General features: G+C 40.9%; 1 protein-coding gene across 3 annotated transcripts in view; it reads right to left on the bottom strand.

The window, feature by feature from the left end:
- The window catches only part of CHRDL1 (chordin like 1), a 132,159-nt gene that overhangs the window by 11,630 nt on the left and 96,997 nt on the right, over positions 1-23,532 (bottom strand). For 2 of the 3 annotated variants that reach the window (XM_012451739.2, XM_064361731.1), the window contains 3 exons: positions 21,146-21,213; positions 8,200-8,368; positions 3,601-3,810 (listed from right to left, as the gene is read on the bottom strand). In XM_012451739.2, coding sequence (XP_012307162.1) covers positions 3,601-3,810; positions 8,200-8,368; positions 21,146-21,213 — 447 coding nt within the window. The remainder of the gene's footprint in view (positions 1-3,600; positions 3,811-8,199; positions 8,369-21,145; positions 21,214-23,532) is intronic. The other variant, XM_012451740.2, reaches the window with a different exon arrangement.

Below are 23,532 nucleotides of genomic sequence, written 5' to 3'. Positions count from 1 at the left end.
AAATACAAATAAATAAAAAAGAAAATAAGAGCGACCTGTAATTCAGTCACCCAAAGATGGTCATTATTAACATTTTGCCGTATGCTCCTTCAGTCTTTTCTTTTGTCTTAGCATATATAAACCCTTTCCCTTCCCTCCCCACTCCTCCCCTCCCCTTCCCTTCCCTTCCCTTGCTTCTGGCTGTTGCCCACATTGGAGTGCAATGGCACAATCCTGGCTCACTGCAACCTCCACCTCCTGGGCTCAACCCATCCTTCCACTTCAGCCTCCCAAATAGGAGTAGCTGGGACTGTGGGCACATGCCACAGCCCCTGGCTAATTTTTGTATTTTTCGTAGAGAAGTGGTTTTGCCATGTTGTCCAGGCTGGTCTTGAACTCCTGCACTCAAGCAATCTGTCTGCCTCGGCCTCCCAAAGTGCTGAGATTACAGGTGTTGGCCACCATACCTGGTCAATGCTTTCTTTTTTAACACAAAAAGTGGGATCATAATATTCATATTGTTTTTTAGCTTGCTATTTTTACTTAACAAATACATTGCAAACATCTTTCTCTGCCATTCAATCTTGGTTTATAATGAGTTTTAATTGCCATATTAATATTCCACAATATAGATATACCATAATTTGTTTAATCATTCCCATATTGGTGAACTTTCAGATTGTTTCCAATTTTTCAGTATTGTAAACAGCATTGCAGCAAAGATTCTTATTTGTATATCTTTGTGTATGTCTCTGATTACTTTCTTAGGATTTCTAGAAGTGGAATCATTTACCCATTTTTTTTTCTTTTAAGATAGGGTCACTCTCTGTTGCCCAGGCTGGGGAGTAATGGTGTGATCATGGCTTGCTGCAGCCATATCTCCTAGGCAAGTCATCCTCTCACCTGAGCCCTCAGTCTCCCAAGTAGCTGGGACTACAGGCATGTGCCACCATGCCTGGCTATTTTTTTTTTTTTTAATTTTTGTAGAGATGGAGGTCTCACCATGTTGCCCAGGCTATCTCAAAATACTGGGCTCAAGAGATCTTCCTGCCATGGCCTCCCAAAATGCTGGGATTACAGGTGAGAGTCACTGCATCCAGCCACCAAATGTTTTAATAAACATTACCGACCTGAGAGGACAATTGTTTGAAAAGCAATGACTATTGTTTGTCCTGTTCTCACAACTTTTTGATTATTTCAATTTTTAATTGAATCACCTGCATCAATAAAATTTTAAGCACACAATGAAATAAGATTTGGTTTGAAAGCCTGAGATTCAAATTGTAATATTATACAATGAGAGGGTTTATGTTATCATGGGTAATTTATGTAAATATTAGTTTTTGTCTGAAATTATCTTGTTGCATTACTTTTTAAACTATAGGTGTGAGACTCCTGACAGAAGAGAAAATTGTGTTCATGAACCTACCACTATGTGACACTAAAGGGTTTGAGGATCCAGTGAGACCACGGACTTGGAAGTCACAATAGGTCATCGTGGCTAGGTGGCCCCGACGTCCATATCATCCTTAGAATGTGCTGACTCCATTGGTGTCAGTGGTTCAGGCTTGTAATCCCAGCACTTTGGGAGGCCAAGGCGAGTGGATCACTTGAGCTCAGGAGTTGGAATAGCCAGGTGTGGTGGTGCATGCCTGTAGTCCCAGATACTCAGGAGGCTGAGGCGGGAGAATTGCTTGAACCAGGAGGCAGAGGTTGCAAGGTTGCAGTGAGCCGAGATCACACCACTGCACTCCAGTCTGAGCGACAGAGCCAGACTCTGTCTCAAAAAAAAGTATTCTCTCTGTACTCGTAATAAATACATTTTCTCATAAATTTCAATATCCCAGTTCTCTACACCATATCAGATAGCTCCTGTCTTTTCTGTCCATACCCTGCCCCCTGTGTACTCTGAAGATGGGGGTTGTCACATTGAGGAAAATTTTGTATCATAAATCAGTGCTTTTCAACCTGTAATGTGCATTAGAATCACCTGGGGTTCTTGTTAAAATACAGAATATGATGCAGTAGGTCTTGAGTGGAGGGCTGAGAGTCAACATTTTTAACCAGCTCCTAGCTGTTGCCAGTCCACAAACCGCATGTTGAGTAGCAAGACCATAAACCACCCTGGGTCTACAGCATATCTTCTCAAACTTTTCTGCACATAATGTTCACCTGGGGATCTTTAAAAAATGCCACAGCCAGTGGGTGCCTGTAATCCCAGTTACTTGGGAGGCTGAGGTAGGAGAATTGCTTGAACTTGGGAGGCAGAGGTTGCGGTGAACCAAGATCATGCCACTGCACTCAGCCTGGGCGACAGAGCGAGACTCCATCTCGGAAAAAAAAAATGCCACAGCCCAGGCCATACCTCAAATCAATTAAATTATAGTCTCTGGGGATGGGACACAGATACATGTAGAAGTTCTCCAAGGGCTTCCAATGTTCAGACAAGTTTGAGTACCACTGGCCTGCAGGAAAATGCTCAATACATATACATTGATTCAGGGCATGTTTTCTACTAGTCATGAGGAACTAAATTGGAGAAGTATATAATTTAGCTCTCTACCTACTTTTAAAAAATGTTTGAATTTTCATCTGTATTTATCAAAATGCTTTGCAAAAAGCATAAGAAATGATAAATTAATGTCCTTGGGATTTACTAAATCATTGACTCTTAGAATGTTGGAGCTGTAAGGGCCCCCCAAAATAATATACTCTAACCTTCTCATTTTGCAAAGAAGGAAACCGAAGCTCAAAGAGGTGAAGTGACTTGTTCTAGGTCACACAGGAAACCAGTGGCAAGCCAGAGGTAGAATGATTGATTACCCATCCTATCTGTCAACCCCAATATTATGGATTATATTTTTGTTTAGCTCATGTTTTAAAAACTACCATTTAAATAACTAAATTGTCTTTTTCATCAGTCAATATTTTCTACTGGCATAGAAAAAACAATGGTCTGGAAGTGACTTGAGTTATAGGCCTTGGTTTTATGATCGATTAGTTGAATAAATCTGGGCAAGTCATGTGACTATATACTTCAGTTTTCTTATCTTTAAAACACAAATAATAATATAATTATAGGATTTTAGTGTTAGAAGGGAGCTTACAGATAATATTTCTAAACTTTCAATTGTACAGATAAGGCTTATGAGGCCCAGAGTGCACATTTCCAAGGTCACTCAACACCTTAGGCTTGGATCAGAAACTGGTCTCCTTCCACTATAACTCACCTGCCTCTCGTCCTGTCTCAAAAGGGCAATGGATGTGATTGTACTTTGATGGGTTTAATAGTGATATAGATGAAAGCTGCTACTGTTCTTCCTAATCATCATGACAGCCTAAATTCTCTACTATTTAGAAAAGCACAGATAAGTTCAGCACTCAGCAATACAGGAGATGTGTGGTAGATACAAGCAAATCCCCAGCATATTTTTGGGTAGTAAATTTCTTCCAAGCAACTGTCTTTTCAGTATTTCAAGAAAGGAGAAAAATGAAATTAATTATTATTAGAAATATCACTATTGTAATTATATGAAAGGTTATGTTTCTGATGCCCAAAGAGTTTAGAAAGGCCATGTGGGGATGTCAGTCAACCAAAGGCAGGGCCTCCAACCAACGCACCTTTTGCCTTTTTACCTGGACACACCTTGCAGCACTTTCCATCTATTTTTTGAGGATACTTGCAGGGGTATCGGTTGGGGCAGTGGATTTTCTTACACTCTTGCTTGGTGACATTACAAGTACATAGCACACACTCCACAATGCCAAATGCCCGGAGGTTTGGGTGCCAGGACTCGCCATGAGAATAGGTCTTTCCATTGGAAACACACACTGGAAGAGAACACAGAATTAGCAATTAAAAGCTAAGGAGCTAAAATGTAACCCTATATTTACAACCTAAGCCCTGAACTACTTAACACATCGCACATCTTTTGTTCTTTTCATAGCCATGGGGCTATGTTGACCGAGTAGGATCTGTGACCAAAAAACAGCTTGGGCCATATTCTATTCTCAGCAGCTTCTCCAGATTCTTCATCAGCAGCTTCTGGATGCTTATAAATGGCCTCACACATAGTAGGCAGTCTATAAATATATATAGATATTTTTGAGACAGGATCTTGCTCTGTCGCCCAGGCTGCAGTGCAGTGGTGTGATCATGGCTCACTGTAGCCTTGACTTCCCGGGCTCAGGCAATCCTCCCACCTCAGCCACCTGAGTCGCTGGGACTACTGTGCACTACTATGCCCTGCTACTTTTTTAAAAAATTATTTTTGTAGAGATGGGATCTTCCTATGTTGCTCAGGCTGGTCTCAAACTTTGGGACTCAAGAGATCCACCTGCCTCAGCCTCCTAAAGTGCTGAGATTACAGGCATGAGTCACCACACCCAGCCTATATACACATACACATACACGTACACATATATACATATACACATATATATATAAAGTGCGAGAATAAATGAATGCATGAAAGCAGAGTTCTATCTCTAGTAGAATGTAATGTTAATATTTTCAGTTCTGTCGAAATTTGTATGGCCCAAGTGGATGTACTTCCAGGCATGAAAATTTCCTTGGGAGACTTGCTTTCCATGGAGGCTAGATGCAAAAATTACTGCTCTTCCCAAAGGGACAGTTTCTTCCAGACCCTGAAGAAAATCCATTCAGAATGTCAAATGCTATGAGTCTGTCTGATCTGCCAACATGTATAGGTATGGAGCTTAATGGTGTTGGGCACTCTTTGGTGTGGGAAGGAAGGTGATGGTCAAGACTGAGAGGCAAAAGAGCAAGGCCTCCTGGGTAGCTTGTGAAGGAATAGCCTTTTCTGCCTCTAATCTTCTGGCAATTTCCTCAGTCTCCCACCTCATAGTGGCTATAGAGATTTGGCTACAGCTGATCACTGCTTGCTTCACAGATATCCTTTGGCAGTCTGACATTTGTTAAGTGGGAAGCTAAGTCATTGATCCCATGTCTTCTGAAGGGCCTTAAAAGAGCAAGCATCTGGCTGAGTGTAGTGGCTCATGCCTGTAATCCCAACACTTTGGGAGGCCGAGGCAGGAGGATCCCTTGAGCCCCAGAGTTCAAGACCAGCCTGGCAAACAAAGGGAGACCCTAGTCTCTACAAAAATAATAATAAAATAGTAGCCAGGTGTGGTAGTGCACACCTGTAGTCCCAGCTACTTGGGAGGCTGAGGTGGGAGGATCACTTGGGACCGGGAAATCAAGGCTGCAGTGAGCCGTGATGGCACCATTGCACTCCAGTCTGGGTGACAGAGCAAGACCCTGTCCCCTTCCCCCACGCCCCAAAAAAGGAGCAAGTATCTGGGATGCAGGCTGAGGGGCCTATGAAAGAAAGGAGCCACAGGAGCATCTTTCTATGCAAATCAGCCCCAAATATACCTAGCTCCTACTATAAGGCATGGAGCTAGGCTCCAAGATAAGAACTGCACAGGACTGCAGAATGGAGAAGTCTGAGGATGAGTTATCTCCCTTTTTCAGAGTGCTGAGACATTGTGGAGATTTCAAGTCATGATAGGACTGGGTGTGTTTATTGTTATTCCCATCACCTCATCATACCCAGGAAGACTTGTTGGCATCCCAATCAACATCTCTAGGGTGGGTTTTATCACTTCAGGCTGGGCTGTGGGGCAGAAATAGTCCCACTTGAGGCATTTCTAGGAATTGGCTGATTTGACTGCAAGACAATGGCCTCAGAAGGATGAATCACTGGGCTATTTCTTTCTCATCAGGTCCACTGGGTCGCATTAGGAAGTAAGGATGACGTTGGCTGCCTTTTCCTGTTCTTTGCAAGTGCTGCTAGAATAGTAGGCACTCTAACCGGTCAATCCATGTAAAGATTTCCAAGAACCTAAACTGGAGTGGCTTGCAAGCTTACAATGAGACAGACTGGAGAACTGACACCTCAACTGTGAGGCTCAGCGCTGTGGACAGGATCACACAAGATAGGCCAGATGTGCTGTTCTCTCTCCTGCCCTTCTTTTTTTCTCCCCAAACAGTGATGTTCCCTTCTAGATAATGTGATCAAGTGGATACATAGTCTGCTGCAAGAAAATTTAGGCTGGATTCAAGTTCAAAATGGTGGATTCCTATCACTTCTCTTATTTGATACTAACAAGAAGCCAAGTAGGTATATCAGATGACCACATTATCAGCAAGAGAGCTAAGGATGGCCCATGCTGAGCACGGGAGGCAGGACTCCCAGTGTTATATAGCTAGGTTCCCTCTGCCCTGAACATTTGGACTAAGGGAATAGTCTAGACTGGATGAGAGCCTAAACTCTGCAATGGAATAGGGTGAGGTTAATTCTTGACAGGGAAGCATAGCCCTCTCCTTACCCAAAAAATTCTCGAGATGATTTTGAATCATCCAGCTTGGGATTTGGCAGTGGAGACAAGTGATTCCTTGGTAAACTATATTAGAAAAGTCAGAGTAGAACTGCAGCATCCAAATCAGTGGGGGCAAATGAATAAATGTAAACCAGCTAGGGTTGTTGTAGGACATGTAGAAAATCAAGGGATGAGCCTCTCTGCCCTGAAATTAAAGAGACCTTGTGGAAATAATGGGATTTAGGATTTTCAAAATCCATTTCCCTACACTTTTGAAAGGCTTTGAAATACTTTCAGAGCAAATGGAATCTACTGGAGGAAATTTAGAATTGAAAAATCAAACAATCTTAACCTAACTCTTCCTCCTTATTTCATATACTTTTATCAGAAATCCTTGGAACTTAAAAATAATAAATTTCAAATCAAACACAGATCTATAGTATTTCAAATTCTAATACATCACAATTTTCCATTCACAGTTTTATTTTGAATGTTCTTTCAAGCCTGCAAATTTCAAAAGCAATTCAATTTTTTATCTGTAATCGGAAATTTACATCTAACTAGTAACAGATGTGATCAACTGGCTATGGCTTGAGTAGCTTTTTTGAAATTTATGGTAGGAGTTATTTGTAACAGATAGTTTTTTACCCATGTTATTCAATCATTGGTTTAATAATTTATTACTTTTAACCCATTCAGAGAACTGCTTTTGATTTGTTTTCTCTTTAAAGGAAACAAAACATGTTTGTGGTTTCATAAAAAGGAACCAGCTGAACCCTTGCTCCAACAAGCTGGTTGACAGGATGCCTAAAAAAGTAAGAAGCAGTCAATTGTTTGATTGAGTTTCTCCTCACCCAACTCCTGCTACTGGTAGGTGGGGGTGAAGATGGAGGCCAGAAACTGCTGTGCAAGAAGAAACTGGAAGCTATGGAAGTCTGTGGGTGCCTGCTGTAGCCAGCTGATCGACTAAGTGGACTGCACGTCAGTCTTAACGTGATCAGTCTTCCTGGTGCTCAGCCAGGTGGTTTTGGGATTTCTCACTGGGTTACTCTTTTTCCTTTAATTTTTAATTTAGAGAGAGGGTCTCACTTTGTCAACCAGGATGGAGTGTAGTGGCACAATCATAGCTCACTGTAACCTTGAACTCCTGGGCTCAAGTGATCCTCCTGTCTTAGCCTCCCGAGTAGCTAGAACTACAGGCACACACTACCATACTTGGCTAATTTTTTTAAAATTAATTTTTTTGTAGTCTTGTTATGTTGCCAAGGCTGGTCTTGAACCCCTGGCCTTGAGTAATCCTCCTACCTCGACCTCCCAAAGTGCTGGGAGGCATGAGCCACTGCACCTGGATTACTCATTTCTAATGCAGTCTCATATGCTACACATTGAACCAGAATCTGAGTGTGGGGGCAGGAATACGCATCTTTAATGAGAGCCCCAGGAGAATCTGGGGTACATTGAGGTGTGACAATTGCTATTTCTAAGGTATGGATAAGAGCTTCAGTGATGTTTGGCACTGAGTAACTTTGAATGTGGGGTCCCCTACTAAAACAGGAACAATCACTCATTCGGTTAAAGACCCAAGGAATTTTCCCAAATGACCTACAATCCCCAGGGACAATTGAGAAAATATGGGAGTCTGTTTCACAAGCACAAAAGGGGCTGAACTATGTTCTTTTGGCTGCATTTAAGGAAGTCTAAAGAGTCTCCTGGAGTCACCTGACCATACCCACTTTATAGACTTGATGCTAAGTGAGCCACATGTCAATATGGGCTGTTCCGGGGAGAAAGGGTCCTTTCCCAGCTCCAGCCCTGCAAAGACCAGGGCTGCTGAAGCCCTGTTGTGGAAGTATACAAGAGAAGAATGCCCCTTACCTTGTCCATGCTTATGTTTGTTATTGATGACAATTTGCACAATGGTCCCTGATGCTTGCTGAGAATCCAAAAGGGCTCCCCGGTGACTTCTGGACCCAGGAAAGCGGGGCACACCTCCAGCCTGTCGGCTTGGTGGAGGATCATAGTGAGAGCGGTGGTAAGAATGTCTCTGTAAAATGACAAGAACAAATTTAGTCCAAAAGCCACCAATGAAATCATAGAGATTAAGTTATATACATTAGAAGTCATTCAATGATTTTGATTTATAGTGGTGAGCTCAGATTTCAGCTGCATGCTCATCTACACCAATAGAAATAGGGATGTGATAATATAAAAGCAGCGTTGGCAACATGCTGAGGTTTTTCTCTATTTTAAAAGATAGGACTAGATTCACAGACAAACGTCTCAGGGAGAAAACAGCCAACAAGGCTAAAGTGTCCTTCCTGCTGCCAAGACTCTCACATTCGATTTTAAGAGTTAAGACAGTAGTCTGCACAGAAGGCAGAATGTGAGTAGAGGCTGCTAAAGAAGTAAGAAGTCCTGTGTAAATCAGGAGGAGAAAGAAAGAACTTCTAGTTGGGGAGAGTTTGTGACCTGGGCCATAAAAGACGGGCAGACTTTTTTTACAGGCAGAGTGTAAGGGGAATATTCCAGGCAGAGGTTTCCAAGTTGAGAAGGTGAAGCAGAGAACATTGAGTCCATAAAAGGGAACAGTTGCAGGATAACATTCCAAAGTGGGTTGAAGCCAGATCATGGAGGACTTTAAATGACAGGCTAAGGGGTGAAGACTTTATTTGGTAAGCAATAGAGGTAAGGGCATAGAATAGGGATTTTTTTTTAAATTTTATTTAATTTCATTTATTTTTTTTATTGCATTTTAGGTTTTGGGGTACATGTGAAAAACATGCAAGATTGTTGCATAGGTGCATACGTGGCAGTGTGATTTGCTGCCTTCCTCCCCTTCACCTATATGTGGCATTTCTCCCCATGCTATCTCTCCCCAAATCCCCACCCCCCGCTGTCTGCCCCCACTCCCCCCCACAACAGACCCCAGTGTATAGTGTTCCCTTCCCTGTGTCCGTGTGTTCCCATTGTTCAACACCCGTCTATGAGTGAGAACATGTGGTGTTTGATTTTGTGTTCTTGTGTCAGTTTGCTGAGAATGATGGTTTCCAGGTTCATCCATGTCCCTACAAAGGACACGGACTCATCGTTTTTGATGGCTGCATACTATTCCATGGTGTATATGTGCCACATTTTCCCTGTCCAGTCTATCATCGATGGGCATTTGGGTTGGTTCCAGGTCTTTGCTATTGTAAACTGTGCTGCAATGAACATTCTTGTGCATGTGTCCTTATAGTAGAACGATTTATAATCCTTTGGATATATACCCAGTAATGGGATTGCTGGGTCAAATGGAATTTCTATTTCTAAGTCCTTGAGGAAACGTCACACTGTGTTCCACAATGGTTGAACTAATTTACACTCCCACCAACAGTGTAAAAGTGTTCCTATTTCTCCACATCCTCTCCAGCATCTGTTGTCTCCAGATTTTTTAATGATCGCCATTCTAACTGGCATGAGATGGTATCTCAATGAAGTTTTGATTTGCATTTCTCTAATGACCAGTGATGATGAGCATTTTTTCATATGTTTGTTGGCCTCATGTATGTCTTCTTTTGTAAAGTATCTGTTCATATCCTTCGCCCACTTTTGAATGGGCTTGTTTGTTTTTTTCTTGTAAATCTGTTTTAGTTCATTGTAAATTCCGGATATCAGCCTTTTGTCAGATGGGTAAGCTGCAAAAATTTTTTCCCATTCTGTTGGTTGCCGATTCACTCTAATGACTGTTTCTTTTGCCGTGCAGAAGCTGTGGAGTTTGATTAGGTCCCATTTGTCTATTTTGGCTTTTGTTGCCATTGCTTTTGGTGTTTTGGTCACAAAGTTCTTGCCTACGCCTATGTCCTGAATGGTTTTGCCTAGGTTTTCTTCTAGGGTTTTTATGGTGTTAGGTCTTATGTTTAAGTCTTTAATCCATCTGGAGTTAATTTTAGTGTAAGGTGTCAGGAAGGGGTCCAGTTTCTGCTTTCTGCATATGGCTAGCCGGTTTTCCCAACATCATTTATTAAACAGGGAATCCTTTCCCCATTGCTTGCTTTTGTCAGGTTTGTCAAAGATTGGATGGTTGTAGATATGTTGTGTTGCCTCTGACGCCTCTGTTCTGTTCCATTGGTCTATATCTCTGTTTTGGTACCAGTATCATGCTGTTTTGATTACCGTAGCCTTGTAGTATAGTTTGATGTCCGGTAGTGTGATGCCTCCTGCTTTGTTCTTTTTGCTTAGAATTGACTTGGCTATGTGGGCTCTCGTTTGGTTCCATATGAAGTTTAAGGTGGTTTTTTCCAGTTCTGTGAAGAAGGTCATTGGTAGCTTGATGGGGATAGCATTGAATCTGTAAATTACTTTGGGCAGTATGGCCATTTTCACGATATTGATTCTTCCTAACCATGAACATGGAATGTTTCTCCATCCGTTTGTGTCCTCTCTTATTTCGTTGAGAAGTGGTTTGTAGTTCTCCTTGAAGAGGTCCTTTATGTTCCTTGTTAGTTGTATTCCTAGGTATTTTATTCTCTTTGTAGCAATTGTGAATGGCAGTTCGTTCTTGATTTGGCTCTCTTTAAGTCTGTTATTGGTATATAGGAATGCTTGTGATTTTGGCACATTGATTTTGTATGCTGACACTTTGTTGAAGTTGCTTATCAGTTTCAGGAGATTTTGGGCTGAGATGATGGGGTCTTCTAGATATACAATCATGTCGTCTGCAAATAGAGACAGTTTGAATTCCTCTTTCCCTAATTGAATCCCCTTTATTTCTTTTTCTTGCCGGATTGCTCTGTCTAGAACTTCCAGTACTATACTGAATAGGAGTGATGAGACAAGGCATCCTTGTCTAGTGCCAGATTTCAAAGGAAATGCTTCCGGTTTTTGCCCATTCAGTATTATATTGGCTGTTGGTTTGTCATAAATAGCTTTTATCATTTTGAGATACGTTCCATCAATACCTAGTTTATTGAGGGTTTTTAGCATAAAGGGCTGTTGAATTTTGTCGAAGGCCTTCTCAGCATCAATTGAGATAATCATGTGGTTTTTGTCTTTGGTTCTGTTTATATGGTGTATTACATTTCTAGACTTGCATATGTTGAACCAGCCTTGCATTCCTGGGATGAATCCTACTTGATCATGGTGGATAAGCTTTTTGATGTGCTGTTGCAATCGGCTTGCCAGTATTTTATTGAATATTTTTGCATCTATATTCTTCATGGATATTGGCCTGTAGTTTTCTTTTCTTGTTGAGTCTCTGCCAGGTTTTGGTATCAGGATGATGTTGGTCTCATAAGATGATTTGGGAAGGGTTCCCTCTTTTGGATTATTTGGAATAGTTTCAGAAGGAATGCTACCAGTTCCTCTTTGTATGTCTGGTAGAATTCGGCTGTGAACCCATGTGGACCTGGGCTTTTTTTGGGTGGTAGGCTCTTAATTGCTGCCTTGACTTCAGACCTTGTTATTGGTCTATTCAGGGTTTCGACTTCTTCCTGGTTTAGGCTTGGGAGGAGGCAACTGTCCAGGAATTTATCCATTTCTTCCAGGTTTTCTAGTTTATGTGCATAGAGTTGTTTGTGATAATCTCTGATGATGGTTTGAATTTCTGTAGAATCTGTGGTGATATCCCCTTTGTCATTTTTTATTGCATCTATTTGGTTATTCTCTCTTTTCTTTTTTATTAACCTGGCTAGTGTTCTGTCTATTTTCTTGATCTTTTCAAAAAACCAGCTCCTGGATTTATTGATTTTTTGAAGGGTTTTTTGTGTCTGTATCTCCTTCAGTTGTGCTCTGATCTTAGTTATTTCCCGTCTTCTGCTAGGTTTTGAGTTTTTTTGATCTTGCTCCTCTAGCTCTTTCAATTTTGATGGTAGGGTGTCAATTTTTGATCTCTCCTTTCTTCTCATGTGGGCACTTATTGCTATATATTTTCCTCTAGAGACTGCTTTAAATGTGTCCCAGAGATTCTGGTATGTGGTGTCTTCATTCTCGTTGGTTTCGAAAAGCATCTTTATTTCTGCCTTCATTTCATTGTTTATCCAGTCAACATTCAAGAGAAAGTTGTTCAGTTTCCATGAAGCTGTGCGGTTCTAGGTTGGTTTCTGAATTCTGAGTTCCAACTTGATTGCACTGTGGTCTGAGAGACTGTTTCTTATGGTTTCCATTCTTTTGCATTTGCTGAGGAGTGATTTACTTCCAATTATTTGGTCAATTTTAGAGTAGGTGTGATGTGGTGCTGAGAGGAATGTATATTCTGTGGATTTGGGGTGGAGAGTTCTGTAGATGTCTATTAGGTTTGCTTGTTCCAGGTCTGAGTTCAAGTCCTGGATATCCTTGTTAATTTTCTGTCTCGTTGATCTGTCTAATATTGACAATGGTGTGTTAAAGTCTCCCACTATTATTGTGTGGGAGTCTAAGTCTCTTTGTAGGTCATTAAGAACTTGCCTTATGTATCTGGGTGCTCCTGTATTAGGTGCATATATATTTAGGATCGTTAGCTCTTCTTGTTGCATTGATCCTTTTACCATTATGTAATTTCCTTCTTTGTCTCTTTTGATCTTTGTTGTTTAAAGTCTATTTTATCAGAGATGAGAATTGCCACTCCTGCTTTTTTTTGCTCTCCATTTGCTTGGTAAATCTTCCTCCATCCCTTTATTTTGAGCATTTGTGTATCCTTGCATGTGAGATGGGTTTCCTGGATACAGCACACTGATAGGTTTTGGCTTTTTATCCAATTTGCCAGTCTGTGTCTTTTGATTGGGGCATTTAGTCCATTTACGTTTAGGGTTAATATTGTTATGTGTGAATTTGATCCTGCCATTTTGATGCTAGCCATCTGTTTGCCCGTTGGTTGATGCAGATTCTTCATTGTGTTGATGCTCTTTACCATTTGGTATGTTTTTGGAGTGGCTGGTACTGGTTGTTCTTTTCTATGTGTAGTGCCTCTTTCAGGAGCTCTTGTAAAGCAGGTCTGGTGGTGATGAAATCTCTGAGTACTTGCTTGTTCACAAAGGATTTTATTTTTCCTTCACTTCTGAAGCTTAGTTTGGCTGGATATGAAATTCTGGGTTGAAATTTCTTTTCTTTAAGGATGTTGAATATTGGCCCCCACTCTCTTCTGGCTTGTAGGGTTTCTGCTGAGAGATCTGCTGTGAGTCTGATGGGCTTCCCTTTGTGGGTAACCCGACCTTTCTCTCTGGCTGCCCTTAGCATTTTCTCCTTCATTTCAACCCTGGTGAATCTGACGATTATGTGCCTTGGGGTTGCTCTTCTTGAGGAATATCTTTGTGGTGTTCTCCGTATTTCTTGGACTTGAATATTGGCCTGCCTTGCTAGGTTGGGGAAGTTTTCCTGGATAATATCCTGAAGAGTGTTTTCCAGCTTGGATTCATTCTCTTCGTCACATTCAGGTACACCTATCAAATGTAGATTAGGTATTTTCACATAGTCCCATATTTCTTGTTGACTTTGTTCATTCCTTTTTACCCTGTTTTCTCTAATCTTGCCTTTTCGTTTTATTTCATTGAGTTGATCTTCGACCTCTGATATCCTTTCTTCCGCTTGGTCAATTCGGCTGTTGAAACTTGTGCATACTTCATGAAGTTCTTGTGTTGTGTTTTTCAGCTCCATCAATTCACTTATATTCCTCTCTAAGTTGTCCATTCTCGTTAGCATTTCGTCAAATCTTTTTTCAAGGTTCTTAGTTTCTTTGCATTGGGTTAGAATATGTTCTTTTAGCTTACGGAAGTTTCTTATTACCCACTTTCTGAAGGCTGATTCTGTCATTTCATCACACTCATTCTCCATCCAGTCTTGTTCCCTTGCTGGTGAGGATTTGTGATCCCTTGTAGGAGGAGAGGTGTTCTGGTTTCGGGTCTTTTCATCCTTTTTGCACTGGTTTCTTCCCATCTTTGTGGATTTATCCACCTGTTGACTTTGTAATTGTTGTCTTTCTGATTGGGTCTCTGAGTGGCCGTCCTGTTTGTTAATGATGAAGTTATTTCTGTTTCTTAGTTTTCCTTTTAACTGTCTGGCCTCTCTGCTGTAGGACTGCTGAGGTCCACTCCAGGCCCTGCCTGCCTGAGGATCACTTGCAGCAGCTGCCGAACAGTACAGGTTGCTACCAGTTTCTTCTGCTTTGTCCCAGATGGATACCTGCCAAATGACAGTCTGAGCTCTCCTTTATGAGGTGACTCTTTGGATATATGGGGGTCAGGGAGCTGCTTAAGGAAACAGTGTATTCTTTATTGTAACTCAAGTACTGAGCTGTGAGCCCCGCTGTTCATTCAGAGCTGCTGGGCAGGTAAGTTTAAGTCTGCAGCAGCAGAACTGATAAACCCATTTTTTTTCCCAGGTGTTCTGTCCTGGGGAGTTAGGGCTTTATGAATTTCCACTGTGCTGCTGCCTGTTTTTTTTTTTTTTCTTCAGGGCTGCCCTGCCCACAAGGATGCAGCCTAGTCACTCTCAGCCTGCAGAGGCTTTGCTGAGCTGCTGTGGGCTCCACCCAGCTGCCGTGTGAACTTCCCTGCAGTCCTGTTTATATGGGTGTAGTTAGAACTGCCTCAGGAACAGTAATGGCGGGTTGCCTTGGCAACGGTGGGTTGCCTCGGTAACTGCAGGCTGCCTCAGGAATGACAGACTGTCTCTGTAATGGTAGAGTGCCTCCGTAATGGCGGACACCCCTTCCCCACAGAGCTGGACCATCCCAGGTTCAGCTATGCTTGCTGTGAAACTCTCAACCCAGAGTGTTTCCAATTGCTGTTTTTTTGTTTTTGTTTCTGTGGGGGTGGGACCAGCCGGGCCTGATCACCGGGCTCCCTGCCTCAGAGCCTTTTGTTTTGTAGTTGAATGGTCAGCTCTCTAGCAGGTGACCTGGTCGCCTGTTGAATAGGCACCGGGATCTGTGTGATTTCCCGTGCGGTGACCCAGTGCGCCGGCTGAAAGTGCGGCTCTGAGATTTGTGGCGCTTTTTTGCCCGGGAATCTCCTGGCCTGGCTCCCTGTTTCAGCTCCCCTTGCTGGCTAAGAGGGGACACAGTCTTGTTTACTCTGCACTGGCAACCGCTGCACTGGGGCGCAGGCAAAACAGCTGTGCCAGCCAAAACAGCTGCCCTGGTGACCCGTGGGGCTCCTCCGCCTGGGAATCTCCTGGTCTGTGGGCGGTAAAAATCCATCTGGAAATGCGGCGTCCACTCACCCTCTGCGCTTTCACTCGGACCTGCAATCCTGAGTTGCTCCTAACCGGCCATCTTGGATCTCTCCGTCGGGATTTTTTTAAAGTTAGAGAAATAATGTAATCAGAACTGTTTCAAAGCATTGAATCCTGATGATGTGTAGGGTGAAGTGGATAGGAAAATATGAGATTCGAGTATAGTCTTGAGAAGATGTACTCAGATACTAAACACAGGTAATGGCATAAGATCATAGAGCACAGTACAAATACCCTAGATATTTTATAGATAGAAGAATTGGTAGTATACGACAGTACTGGCATGTAACCTCTACAAAATCAAGGACTTTTTGTTCACTGCTATATCTCCAGTGCCTAAAATTTAGTGCATGGCATCTAGAAGGTGCTCATCAAATATTTGTTGAATGAACAAAACTCTGGTACCTAAGAGAAGCTTGGAGTCTTGTCATACAAGTAATCTTTCAGCAAGGGTTCAATATACATGATGAGCTCACTACTATGCTACTCATCCCTCTCCCAGGAGCTAAAGTAGGCTGGGGGTAGAAGAAGATGAATTGAATAAAGAATGGAACCTTAAGGCTTAAAGCCAAATAAGATTAATTGTATTTTATAGGCAATTGTTAGGGTTGAAGGTGGGGGAACCCATTTAAAAAAAAATCTTTCACAGGCAATTGAAAAGGAAGATCCTTATATTCAGTGATAGAAATAATGAGGAATCTTAGGAAGATAGTTATGGGGTTCCCTGACCATACCATCCTATAATACACTGATTAAAGTTATGGGCCACAGACACACATGTTGCAAATTTCGCTTTGGGAAGTATTATTGCTCTCTTGGCAGGAGGGGGGCCACTGGTGGGGGAAAGGGAGAGTGAACGGGAGCTGGAGTAAGACGACCTTTTTTAGCCTTTTGAAAGACAACATTATTCTCTCTGTCTAAGAAAAGCCCATATGGTGCATTGCTATCAAAATGCACACGAATAAGAATTTGCAGCAATTTGTTTTCATGCACATGGATAGGATTCTCAGTGCAAATATTCCTCATTCCCACAATGACTCGTACATCTTTTTTTGCCATAATTGTTTACATTCCACAAAGGCCATTAATGGTTGCTCTGTCCTTTCTGAAGTTTGGCAAAGTTTTGCCAAAGGAAAACAGAGAGGACAGTTTGGCTGGTTGGCATCACACTGATCCTAAAAAGTAGCAGTTTGACTGGGATAGAATTAGAAAGGGAAGGTCGTTGACCCAAGATAGGCTGCAAGTACAAGAAGTTCTCTGACTCATGATGGTGAACACAAAATGAAAAGCTCTTCTTCAGCACCAACGTCTCAGACCCTGGACATATGATAATGGTAGGAAAATAATCATGACGAAAAAACAAAATCCTCAAGAATTTTCATCACAGACCCTATTGTAGACCAGTCAGTTCCCTAGAACGTAATTTTGCTCAAGTCTTTTGTTTTACAGACAGAAACTAAGGCCAGGGAGGAGAGGCAGTTTACTCAAGGTGACAATGAAGGTTGAGTTTTTGGAGATGGTAGTAGTGTAGGAGTAGGGGGAAGATGAACAGAGGGAGGAAGAGAAGGAGAAGGAGGAGAAAGCAGAAGAGAGAATGTCCAATCAAACTCAGTGGTCTATAAACATTTGACTCCAAGCTGCTCCAAAGAGAAGTCCTTTCAGATACAGAAGTTCATTCAGCTACAGTGCTCACAACAACATATACCACATACTCCACTTTGGCTATACACGAAAATCACCTGGTGAGCTGTAAAAAATACTCATACCTGGGTCCCACTCTGAGGCATCCTTATGTAATTGGTTTCAGTGAAAGCCTGGGCATTAGGAATTTTAAAGAGTCTTGGTTTGAAGCCAAGGTTGGGAATCACTGACATAGAGGATACTCTGTTTGGGGCCGGGAGCGGGTGGTGGCGATGTGTGATTTTGATTTATGGGCAATGGTTCTTTTAAAGTTCCTCCCCTAAACAAATGAAATAGACTTATGTGGGGCCATTCTGACCTTGTAACTCACAATAAAAGAGAAAAGGTTATTAACACCCTGAAGTTGTAAGTGAAATTGAAGCTTATCTTAAAAATTAGCTGCAAGTAAGCTTCATGAGAAAGCACGTCAAAACCACTTAGAAATGACCATATAGCTATGATCTTTTATTTTCCTCAGTATTTTGGTATTTTTTTTATTTACTTACTTGAAAGACTGAAAAATATTTCAGATTTTAGAGGTGGCTCTAAAATAGTTATTTTCTGGTGTTGAAAAATCCCCACCATTGTAGAGACTCCCCAGGAATTTCTTGTTCTAAAGTCTAAGATGTAAGAGTTTTATTGGTGTAGATAAGAAAACATCAGGGTCCAGATGTTTGTGATATTGTACTATAGATTTTCAAGATGTTATCATTTGGGGAAACTGGGCAAAGGGAATATGGGATTTCTCTGTATTATCTTCCACAACTGCAAGTGAATCTATAGTTATCTCAAAATAAAAAAGTTAAAGTTGAAAAATGGCTTCAGAATATATTCTCATCCATACAGCCATTAAAACATTGTATCTCAGTCATTACCAACCTAGGACTATCCCTGGCTGGAAGACACTTAGGCCAGTTTCCTTCCCAAACCATTGTTCTGACAATGTGAATGAGACATGTATTTTTATCTGTTTCATGTTGTTTCTGTCCCAAACCCTTTCACTTCTTTTTTTAACGGTAAATTTCAATGTAATCTACTGGGGGCAAAAATCACAGCTTGGCTGTTGTCCAAAACAAAATTATGCATGCTTTCATGTTTTGGCTTTCTAGTCTGTACCTACTTCTTCCTCTCCACATACCACACCACACCATACACACGCGCACACGCAGACACACTCCCCACCAATGGCACGAGGACCAATTCATGAGAAATTACGACTTCAAAATCAAACAAAAACTGTTTCAGGTTTTTACAAAGGAATCATATTTGAACCACTGGTTCCCCTTCCTGTGCACTTCATAAAACTTGATAAGCTGATGGTTTTCAGACCACTTGGCAAAAGAAACTAATCAGCTGTGTTTCTGTTGAACTGAGGTTTTGATGGTTCCCAGTAAATAGGAATAGTTTATGAAAAGAACAGTCTACTGGATAGGAATTGTGGTGTTAGGGCTACCTTTTCTTCTTCCCCCAAGGAAGTTGGGCCTGCAAAGGATATTCAGAATGATTCTGCTATTTTCTCATTTTAGACTGGTCAAGAGCAAACAACAAATTTGAAGAATTTCTCTCTGATTTGAGACAAATTCCAGTGCATTAAAATTAATGAGGAGCCCCCTCCCCACTTCACCATCACACACATTTCACTCCACCTCCCACACCCATTCATTCAACACTTATTTATTGGGTGCCTACTATGTGCCAGGTATACATTTTTCCATTACTACAGATGCTGTTTATTATTCAAATCATATCCCACAATATATATCCCTTTTAGAACAAAGGAAAATATTTATTTATAATAAAGTGAAACCATATGGCCATTTTGGTCTACCAGGCCCAAATATTTGTTTCTAAAGATAGGTCTTGAACTCCTTTGAAAATCAATAACTATTTCAAGGCCCCACATTCTCTACCTGACCTTTTTTGCTACAGGAAGTACTGGATTAAGTCCAGTCCTATCACTAGCAGCTTAGGAAACACAATGAAGCTGAAAGCTAAGGGTTGGAGTTGAGGGAAGTGTAAAACAAGTCAAGAAGAAAGGCTAATTCATGGCATTACCAGCAAGACGACTGAGGTGGCCACAGTGCTTAGTGTGGGGTCTCTCAGGGAATAAGCTACATAGCTTAAGGTGACCAAACCCTAAATTTGGTTTAGAATGACATCTGGTTGACAGCCACTCTCAACTTCCTACCACAATGAAAAATCGGGGCTGAGAAAAAGAGGAACACACAACACAGAAAACTGAGACTGATATCATCTCCTGTTGGGAACTGGAAGGAATCTCACTTACTATAAAGCAGATAGAGTTGGATGGAGAAAATCTTTCCTCAGTGTTTATATTAACCAGCAAACAGGGAAACCCACCCTCTCTTGCAGGCTGCTGATTTTTTGATATGTCCAGAGTACTGTTCTCCAACCTCTGTCCCCCAATTCTTCTGCATCCATTCCAAAACAACAGGGTCCAGAAAATAATACTGATATAGAGTAAGGCAAATAGAAATGGTGTCATCTAACTGCTGAGGCTTTGGGTTGGGTGCTGGCAAGTTGGGGGCATGCAAGTCAGAAGTGGCCCGTATGATAATTGGGAAGCCCAGCCTCAGCAGCACTGTGATGTTTGTATCAGTCAATCTATCCCATCCCCTATCAACACCTTCCTCACATGCTCAATAACCTCAGGCTTACCCTGTAATTCCTTGGACTCCTGCCTTATATCCAATCCTTGCTGAGATTTTCTAAGGTTTTAGAAAATCATTTACATTTTATTACAAAACTAATTGATGCTTATGGGAAAACATCAAATAATACAGAAAATAGAAAGTAAAAAGTCAAAGTCTACCTTTCCTCCTGCCCACTTCTTCTCCTTTAAGATTAGCTCTCCTAACATGTTGGTACGTGACCTTCCAGATTGTTTCATAGGCATTTATATACATGTACATACAATTTTTACATATAGAAGTGATAGCGTAAAATTTCATTTTGCACCTTGTTTTGTTACTTAACACATCTTGGAGCTTAACTGACTTTACTACATTTAGATGTACTGTATTCTTTTTAACAACTTCATAGTGTCCCATTAATTGGATATATACACCAAGTCCCCAGTAGACATTTAGGTTGTCTCCATTTGTTTTGCTTTTATGAAAAAAAACAATGCAATGACTGTCCCTGCATACTTTTTTTGTACAAGGATATGATGAACACCTATTTATGTGCAGTGGTCACCACTGTGCATTTTGTACACTTTTCTAAGTCCTTTAATATGAGGATTCTTTGAATTGGAACATCTCCTTTTCAGATTTTAAGAAATCTGAAGTGTAATTCTTCTTAGACATATATTTTTTAGAGAGGAATTCTATTTCATAAATTAATTCAAAGTACAAAAGAACGAAAGATGTGTAACCTACATAGACAGATGCCTACTTGTGAGGCTTATTCTGAGATTGGTGCAGAGAACAGAAGTGAGACATTACCAGGGTGAAGGGAGGAGAATCCAGACTGCTATCTTTCCTCTCTTCCAACTGTATGACTGAGCACCTAAGGCTTGGGAGAGAGTTTATGTGGACATGTCTAAAGTGCCTACCAAGTCCCACCAAAAAGATGGTTGTGTCTTACAACCCCACAGAAGGTCTTCACTTCACAGAAGGATAGGAGGAGGGACCTGCTTGCCTTAGAGAACACATAAAGACTTGGCAAGTCATCCTGAAAGAGTACCAACTTCTGACCTAGACAAAGGGTTGGGGCTGTGGTTTCTTTGTGCACATTTCCTGCCTCCAGTTACCAATTTTACAGTGTACTTAAATGGTTTCCAATTGTTGATGATATTCATAACTCTGAGAAAAGGGAAGAAAAATGGTGTAAGAAATCGGGCCTTTTTTGGATTTGCTAGAAAAGTAGCCACGGGAAGAGAAAAGCTTGGCCTGATGCTGTGGAGTGTTGAATTATTTGAGCTATTCACACTTACTGCTTCTCTGTTGGCAGGCTGCCGGAAGATATCAGCATCAGAATGTTCCCATGACAGTTCTCCATCCCCTGTTTATTAAAAAGAAATAAAGAGAAAATCATACATTTATAGAAGGGAAAGCTATCACCCTTGTGACCCAGCAATATTTTTGGTACTATGATCCCAAAGTTTTTGAAGTGTTTTTGCTTTTGTGGCTGTCCTTAAAAAAAATGGCTGTGAAGGATTTCTCTGGGTGTGCTTCATTTTTCAAAACAACTCTGAAGAAAGTTGCTACTTTCTAAATAGATGACCTAGCAACATTATGCAGAATTTGGAAAATAAAATGGAAAATAATCACTTTCTACCAAATTTAGACATCATTGTTCCTTTTGTTCATTTTATTTCATGACAGTTAAGTATTTTGCAGGTCATATTCAACTTCTGTTTAAGTTACTATTAAACAATGAGTTTTGAGGATTGGATCTGTTATAATTTCTTATGATGTACTTTTCTCTAGGTCTACATGACCCACTCTTTGGAAAGAGAACTCCTTGTCATTATCTTCCAAAGTAACTGCTTATAATAAGAATATTCTACTTTCAGCCTCTATAGCAACAAACACACAAGAGATGTGGATAAACCTCAGCTGATTAAAAAATAAGAGGATAATTTCCAAGGATATTGCCCTTGTGTTACCTATCACAAAGCAAGCGAATGGGAAAAGCCTTGTCTTAGAGATGTTTGCATCACTCAAAATGAGTACTTAAATTATATATATGGCTGAAAATAAACCTAATATTCAATATATATATTTATAAGATAATCGGGAACACATAAAAGTAAAAGTATGAAGAATTTTCTATTCTGATTACTTTCTCAAGCCTTCGTAAAAGTAACAGGCCATGTACAGTAGCTCATGCCTTTAATCCCAGCACTTTGGGAGGCTGAAGCAGGCAGATCACTTGAGCTCAGGAGTTTGATACCAGCCTGGGCAACACAGGGAGACCCTGTCTCTACAAAAAAATACAAAAATTAGCCAGGCATGGTGGCATGCACCTGTAGTCCCAGCTACTTGGGAGGCTGAGGTGGAAGGACTGCTTGAGCTTGGCAGGTAGAGGTTGCAGTGAGCCAAGATGACACTACTGCACTCCAGCCTGGGCAACAGAGCCAGACCCTGTCACACACACACACAAAGTAACACGTTACAGTTTCAAGCATGTGGTAGTAGTGTTAGGGAAAATTATATAGTATTATAGGCTTTTAGGGATTGAAAATGACCTAAAAATTAGTTTGATAGCAATATTAGAATCAGGCAGTGACTTATAACAAAGTATGGCTTTAAATCTTCATAATTCAAATATCTGATAAAAAAATAATGAATTTTGAAGATTTAACTAGTTGCTAGGTTAACTTTTGTAAAACAGTAAAACACCCCTTTGATTGTATAATTGTGTCATTCCCTGATCAAAACCCTCAATGGGTTCCCAACCAAGAGTCTCTACAATCACACCCATCTCATCTTTATTGAACACCTACCTCCTACCCAACGATCTTGGCTACTCTACAATGGGAATCCTTTGATCCCTTTGCTCTTCACTATGTGACTCCCATTCTTGCTTCCATGCTTTATCTCATGTTATTCTTCTTCTGAAATTACCTTCCATCTCCCATGCTCCATAGCTCCCCTATAAAGCCATTTAGGTTTTCTATCCTCTACAAAGTCTTCTTCAAACACTCTTACATATTTCTGATTGCCTAAAGGACTTAGCATCCTGACGTTTTAGAAGTATGGAAGACTTCAAGCATAACTTTTTTCCAACTGCTCCATTTAACGGATGGAGGAACCATGGCTGAGAGGGGATGTAGCCATTCACAGTCTAATAATGAGTTTGTGAGAATTAACACCAAAATCCCAGGTTTCCTGACTCCAAAATAGGCATGTCCATTAAATAAGAAAAGGGTTCATTACCTGTGTTACTATTGCATCATCATCTATAACAGTGCCTGATACATAGTAGTCACTCAACAAATACTTGTCAAATGATGGAATTGGGAGGCCTTCTCTGACCACCCTATCTAAAATTTCAACCCCTAACTGATTTTTATGCCTACTCTTTGCTTTTTCTCCTTAGCACTTATTACTATCTTATATTTTATATATTTTATTTATTTTGTTTATTGTCTGCTTTCCCCTATGAGAATCCCCCCATGATAGCAGGGAATTTTGTCTATTGTGTTTACTGATGTAACTCCAGCATCTACAGCAGTGCTGGGCACATAGTTCTTATTCATTATTTGTTGAATCAATACTAAAACACTGTAGAATATTTATTACTGTTAAATGTTTTCTGGGCCTTCCTTGTCTCCCTAGAAAGTCTGTAAATTTCTTGGAAGAAGAGACTATGTCT

The sequence above is a fragment of the Aotus nancymaae genome, unplaced genomic scaffold, assembly GCF_030222135.1.
Source record: "Aotus nancymaae isolate 86718 unplaced genomic scaffold, 86718_ANA_hifiasm-v0.15.2.pri h1tg000004l, whole genome shotgun sequence".
In the NCBI taxonomy this organism is placed as follows: Eukaryota; Metazoa; Chordata; class Mammalia; order Primates; family Aotidae; genus Aotus; species Aotus nancymaae.
Note: the sequence above shows the minus strand (reverse complement) of the source record. Positions and strands in the feature narration are given on the sequence as shown.